The following is a 6,741-nucleotide window of genomic DNA, read 5'->3' as shown; positions in this document are numbered from 1 at the left end:
ATCGATGCGAGCAATCGATTGGGGGGTTGGGGAGGGGGAAGGAAAAAATTTCCCCATTAAATATTTGGAAACGCTTTAAAAGGAGATTAAAAGGGAAAAAGAGGTGAAAGCGTCGAGTTCTGTTTGTTCAGGGTCTCTCCGAGGGCGAGCAGGGCTCAGCTGCACTAATCAGCGTTAATTATTTGGGGTGGGGTGGGGCTTTGCCTTCCCCCCCCATTGATGAGCGCGGGGATGCGGGAATAGGGAGGGAAAGCGGGGAGCGGCCCCGGCAGGTGGAGGGGAGGGGAGTCCCCGCCCCCCACACCTGGGGGAGGTACCGGGGGGGTTCGGGGGGGGCGGAGCCGCCGCTCGTTCCCAGCCGGGCCGGCCCCGGGCATGGCTTCTTCCCGGGAGCGCCTCTGCGAGCTCTGGATGCTCTACTTCGCCAAGGTGAGCCGTGCACGGCCCCGGGCACCGCCACCGGGCACCGCCACCGGGCACCGCCACCGCGCCGGGGACACCCCCCACCCCCGCGGGCTGCGCCCCCTCCCTTCCCAACCCCCCCGTGTCCGTGTCCCCATCCCCTCCTGTTTCCCATTGTCGCATCCCCCCATTCGCTGTCACACCCCAAACCCCCCCGCTGTGTCCGCGCCCCCCCCCCCCCGCACCCCCCGTTTGTCACCGCGTCCCCCCCGCACGCCGTTGTCACCCTCGCGGTGTCCCCGAGGCCACCCAGCCCCCCGTGACCCCCCCCGGGGACAGCGCGTCCCGCGGGGACCCCCCCCGCCCGTCCCGCTCCCCCTTCCCGAGGGGAATTTGGGGTCCCCCCGCCCCTCTCGGCCCTCCCCGGGGGGTTTGGGGTCCCCCCGGGAGGATTTTCGGGGTCCCCGTGTCCCCCCCGCTGCCGGCGCCACCGCCCGGCGGCAGGTGCGCGGTGACATTGGAGCGGCGACAGGGTGGGGACAGCGGGCTCGGCGGGGGGGCTGGCATGGGGACCCTCTGCCAGTCCTGGGGATGTCCCCAAGGGGGTCCCTGCCTGGGGACCCCCCCGCGCCACCCCAGAAGTCGCTCGCGCGTCGTTTTGTCCTTAATTACCCCGGGTGGGGGCGGGTCCTGCCGGAGAGGTGGCACCCGAGTGTCACCACCCCCCTCCGTGTCACCCCCAGCGCTGTCCCCGCGCCTTGGGGTGACCTGCTGGGTTTGGGGGTGAAACCGCTCCCCCAAAACGCCGCTGTGGCCCGGGCTGGGGACACCGGGAGGGTTGGGGACATCCCTGGGGCCTGTCACCTCAGCTGGCCCTGCAGTGTCACCTGGCACCCTCCTCTGCAGCCCAAATCAGGGTCACCCCACTCCGGGGGGACAGGGCCACGTGCTGGGACATCGAGGGGTGACATGGGGACAGGTGCGACAGCACTGAGATGGCTGTGGCTGTGTGGGGACAGGTGCCACCTTGTCAGGGTGGCTGTGGTGCCGTAGGGTCAGTGAGGTGGCCGTGGTTGTGCAGGGACAAGTGCCACACCACTGAGGTGTCCGTGGTGCCCTGGGGACAAGTGCCACATTGTCAGGGTGGCTCTGGTCCCACGGGGACAGGTGCCACAGCACTGAGGTGACCGTGGCCATGTGGGGACAGGTGCCACATTGTCAGGGTGGCCATGTGGGGACAGGTGCCACACCATCGAGGTGGCCGTGGTTGGGTGGGGACAGGTGCCATTGCTGAGGTGCGTCAGGGGCACAGGTGTCACTTGTTCCAGCTGTCTGTGGCTGGGTGGGGACAGGTGCCACTCTGCCAGGTGCCCATGGTCACAGAGGGGACATGGATGGGGACAGGTGCCATCTCATGGGGGTGTTTGGTGGCAGGGGACACGTGTCACTCTGCCATGTCCATGGGGACACGTGTGGTGCCACCAGGGTGTGATGGCCCTGCAGGGTGCCATCGTGCTGCCAGGGCACTCACAGGGGACAGGTGTCACCCACGGTGGTGTGGGGACAGGTGCCACTTGTCAGGGTGTGCCACACCAGTGGGGTGGCCGTGCCACCTCTGAGGCACCAGGGATGGGGCCAGACCCAGGTGTCACCTCCCCAGCCAGGTCACGGAGCAAAACCCCGTGGCCTTGGCCACAGCCATGTCCCCGAGGCCCTGGCGAGGACAAGGCTGGGGGGACATGGCCCAGGTGGTGGTGGTGTCCCCTCGATGGCAGTGTCACTCGATGGCCGTGTCCCTGTCCCCTCCATGGCAGTGTCACTCGATGGCCGTGTCCCTGTCGCCGCTCCCCAGCCGGTGGCCCGGGCATGGCCGCGGTGTCTGCGGTGGCTTTAAACCAGGACAGAGCCGCTGTCACCGGCCTGGCAGGGACAGGGGACAGGGGCCAGGGCTGTCCCAGCCCTCGGAGGGGCGGCGGGAGCGTGACCCCAGCGCCAGCCCCCGCGGGGTCACTCGGTGTCACCGGCGGCGCTCAGCGCACGGGTGACATCCCCGCGCCTTTGTCACTGTCACTTTTTGGGAGGCTCCCGGCGGAGGGGCGGCATTCCCGGTCTGGCATTCCCGGTTCGGATTCCCGGTCTGGCATTCCCGGTTCAGATTCCCGGTCTGGCATTCCCGGTTCAGATTCCGGGCTGGGCATTCCCGGTTGGGTATTCCCGGTTCGTATTCCCGGTTTCACATTCAGGTTGGGCATTCCCGGTTGGGCATTCCGGGCTGAGCATTCCCAGCTGGGTATTCCTGGTCTGGCATTCCCGGTTCGGATTCCCGGTTCAGATTCCCGGCTGGGCATTCCCTGCTCGGTATTCCCGGCTGGGCATTCCCGGTTCGGATTCCGGTCTGGCACTCCCGGTTCGGATTCCCGGCTCGGATTCCCGGCGCTCCCAGGCGGCTCCGCGCCGGCCGAGCCCAGAAGCCGCCGAACAGGCTCTGCCAGCCGGGAACCGGCTGCGACAGCTCCGCGGGGTGGCACCGCCACCGCCACCGCCACCGGCAGGACCGCGGCCTCGGGAGCGCACACCGGGAACTCGGGACCGCCGCTCCGGTGGGCGCAGCGGGAATTCCGGGAGCCCAGATCTGGGTTCGGGATGCAGCTCCGCGTGGGTGCCCCGGGAGTTTTGGAAGAGCAGCTCCAGGTGGGCGCCCCGGGAATTCCGGGGCAGCGGCTCCGGGAGGGCCCACCGGGAATTCCGGGGTGCAGCTCCCGGTGGGAGCCCCGGGAATTCCGGGGCAAACTCAACGCTCGGGCAGGATTCGGGGTTGGATTTGCAGGGAACTCCGGGATGGACCAACGCAGCTCCTCGCGCCGCCGCCACCGCGGGCTCGGGGACATCCCGGAGCCGCCGGGTGGGCGCGGGGACGGGGGCGCCGGTGGCACCGCGGTGTCCCCAAGCGGGGCCGGTGTCCCCAAGCGGGGCCGGTGTCCCCGAGCGGAGCCGGCGGCGGGGCAGGAAGCGCCGTTGGGGCCGCGGGTGACTTGGCATTTCCTGAGCTCTGGGGTTTTTTTGGTGGCTTTGCACAAGCGACAAATCGGTGACAAAAAGGGGGGGCCCCCCTAAACACCCCCTCCCCGCAGCCCGCAGCCCGTTCCGGCCCCGCTGCGCCGGCGCCGCTCCCACGGCTGCGGGGCCATGGACGGCCACGGCCACCCCCGGGGACAGGTACCGGCTCTGGGGACCTGGGGACACCCCCGGCTCGTCCCGAGGGACGCTCGGGATGGAGCGGGAAGCGCGGGGGAGGCGAATTTTGGGGTTCCCCCCCCCCGCTGTGGGGGTGCCTGCGGGAGCTGTCGGAGCGGCAGGATCCCGGAAAAGGGGGGACGGTCCCCGTGGGAATGGGGGGACACCCCGGGGGTGGGGGACTCGGGGTGCTCAGGGTGACCCCAAAGTGCTGCGTCGGGGCGTGGGGGTCCCCAGGGTGCCGCAGTGGGGTGCACAGGGACGTGGGTGACCCCAAACTGATGTGCTGGATGGAGCACCCCGGGCTGAGTGACCCCAAAGGGCAGCGCTGGGTGCTCAGGGATGTGAGGGACCCTAAAAGTGCCACCCTGGGGTGCTCAGGGCTCGGTGTGACCCCAGGGTGCCACACTGGGGTGCTCAGGGCTCGGTGTGACCCCAGGGTGCCACCCTGGGGTGCTCAGGGCTCGGTGTGACCCCAGGGTGCCACACTGGGGTGCTCAGGGCTCGGTGTGACCCCAGGGTGCCACACTGGGTGCTCAGGGACTGGGGTGACCCCAGGGTGCCACACTGGGTGCTCAGGGCTCGGTGTGACCCCAGGGTGCCCCACTGGGGTGCTCAGGGACATGGGACACCTGGAGGTGCCACCTCAGGGTGCCCAGGGCTGGGGGTGCCCCCGGGGCTCTGGGTGAGGGTGCCCAGCCTGGGTGAGTCCCCCGCTGTCCCCGCTGTCCCCGCAGTCCCCATTGCACAACCCCAGCTGGGCTGGGCAGGGCCTGCTGTGCCCTGATTGGCTGCAGGGACAGGTGCTCTGCGAGCTGATTGGCCGGTGAGTTCCACAGGTTGTGCCGTGCTGGGCTCTAATTGGTCCCAGGTTTTGCAGCTCTGGCTGCTGATTGGTCAGCGATCCATAGGTGATGCTGTGCTGGGCTGTGATTGGTCACAGTCTTTACAGGTTGTGCGGTAATAGGTTTTGATTGGTCAGAGGCGTTACAGGTTGTGCGGTTCTGCGCTGTGATTGGTCAGTGGCTCCCAGGGGTGTGTCACACACCTGAGTGGGTGGGGCTGGTTTCTCTGGCTGTGATTGGCCAATCCCTGTGGGCGGGGGCCATGGAGGGCCATGATTGGCTGCTGGCCCCAGCCCCGCCCTCCCTTGCAGAAGGACCTGTCCTACCTGCAGCAGTGGCTGGAGGCCTTCGTCACCAGCTTCGAGAGGGTCATCGCCCTGCCCTCGCTGGAGCCCCGCAGGTGGGACCCCAAAACCCTGCTGTGACCCCGCTGAGTGACCCCAAACACCCCTGAGTGACCCCAGACACCCTTGAATGACCCCACCCGGGATGACCCCAGCACCCATGGATGACCCTTCTCAGTGACCCCCAGCATTCCTGGGTGGCCTCCAACACCCCTGGGTGACCCCAGCACCCCAAAATGTCCTGCCCAAGCACCCCTGGCTGACCCCAACATCCCTGAGTGGTCCCCAGCACCCCTGGCTGACCCCAGCACCCCGGGGTGACCCCTGTAGGTGTCCCCAGCACGGCTGAGTGACCTCCCAAGCCCTCAGGTGTCCCCAAACCCCCGTGGGGCCCCAGCCCCGCCGCCGTGGGCGTTGTGGTGCCTCATCCGCCCGCCGTGGTCGGAGTCATCCGGTGCCACCGCGGGCGGGAGGGGCTCGAGGGGGCCCTGGGGACAGCGCGGTGACATCCTGCGCCCCGATGCCGCCCAGGCCCGAGGAGCCGGGCACGGAGATCCCGGCGCTGCCGCGGGAGGTGCTGCAGGTGCTGAGCCAGAGGCTGGGACACTGCGTGGCCCTGGGGACGCGCGACGGGGACAGGGGGACGGGGCTGGGCCAGGCCCTGCTGCTGCTCAAGTTCTTCATCATCATCTGCAGGTGGGTGACCCCAAATCCCTCTGGCCCCGGGCTGGGGGTCCCGTGTCCCCCCGGGTCCTGGTTTGTCCCAAAGTGTCGGGTGGCTTTGGGGGTGTGCGGCCCCCACCCCAAAAAAACCCCACAGAATTCCTCCCTGAGGGGAATCACCCCCCGTGAAATCTGGGATCCCCCCAAATCACGGCATCCCCTCTAAGTGCCGTAAAAAAATTATAAATTATTATTACTATTAGTAGTATTAATATTAGTATTTTAATGATAGTAGTAATAATAATAGTCCTAATAATAATACTAGCAGTAATTACAATAATGCAAAATAACAAAAGATTTTGTAAAATATAATAATTTAAAGATAACGTTATTGCCCTCCAAAACTCTGCCATTCCCCCAATGTAGTGCGCCTCCAAAAGTGCATCATGTCTCTAAAAATAATAATTAGAAAATCGTGATTATTATTAATACTAATAATTAATAATGTGATATCATAAAAATATAATAATCTAAACCCATCATTCCCCCCAAAATTCCATCATTCTTTCCCAGTGGAATGTCCTCCCCAAAATGCGTTATGTCTCTAAAAAAATTTTGAAAATAATTAATAATAAAATTTTGAAAATAATTAATATTATTAATAATGAATATATTTAACAATAATAGTGAATATAATAATAAACACAATAATGGAATATAATAAAAATTAAAAAATAGGAAACCTTTCTTCTCCCCAAAATTCCATCATTCCCCCCCAAACTGCACCACATCTCTAAAAAATAAATGTTATTTTATTAATAACAGAAATAATATTAATAAATGTTATTTTATTAATAACAGAAATTAATAATACAACATAATACAATAAAATTTGTGTAAAATAGAAGATTTTTTCATGGCGCTTTCCCTGTCCCAAGCACTTCATTCCCCCCCAGATTCCCCCTTCCCAAACTCCTCCCCCGGCCGTGCAGGATGAATTCCCGATGTTTTCCGTTCCAGGAACCTGGAGAACATCCAGCCCGACAGGAGCCCCGGCTGCCTCCCGCACGCGCTGCGGCTGCTGCGGCTCTGCGGGAGCCAGGTGGGAGCGGGAGCGGGAATGGGAGAGGGAGAGTGGGAATGGGAGAGTGGGAACGGGAGTGGGAGAGTGGGAATGGGAGAGTGGGAATGGGAGTGGGAATGGGAGAGGGAATGGGAGAGGGAGTGGGAACAGGAGTGGGAGAGCGGGAGCG

At 63.8% G+C, this 6,741-nt stretch overlaps 1 protein-coding gene across 5 annotated transcripts in view; it reads left to right on the top strand.

Moving 5' to 3' along the window:
* The first annotated feature begins 337 nt into the window (after positions 1-337).
* NBEAL2 (neurobeachin like 2) overlaps positions 338-6,741 on the top strand; it is a 28,398-nt gene continuing 21,994 nt past the window's right edge. For 2 of the 5 annotated variants that reach the window (XM_059837928.1, XM_059837891.1), the window contains exons 1-4: positions 338-429; positions 4,793-4,881; positions 5,357-5,521; positions 6,509-6,590. In XM_059837928.1, coding sequence (XP_059693911.1) covers positions 376-429; positions 4,793-4,881; positions 5,357-5,521; positions 6,509-6,590 — 390 coding nt within the window. In that variant the 5' untranslated portion in view covers positions 338-375. Of the gene's footprint in view, positions 430-2,663; positions 3,094-3,573; positions 3,619-4,792; positions 4,882-5,356; positions 5,522-6,508; positions 6,591-6,741 lie in introns of those variants that run through there. The other 3 variants (XM_059837921.1, XM_059837899.1, XM_059837910.1) reach the window with 3 other exon arrangements.

The sequence above is a fragment of the Haemorhous mexicanus genome, chromosome 1 (genome assembly GCF_027477595.1).
Source record: "Haemorhous mexicanus isolate bHaeMex1 chromosome 1, bHaeMex1.pri, whole genome shotgun sequence".
NCBI lineage: Eukaryota > Metazoa > Chordata > Aves > Passeriformes > Fringillidae > Haemorhous > Haemorhous mexicanus.
This window is presented reverse-complemented; position numbering and strand designations above follow the sequence as displayed.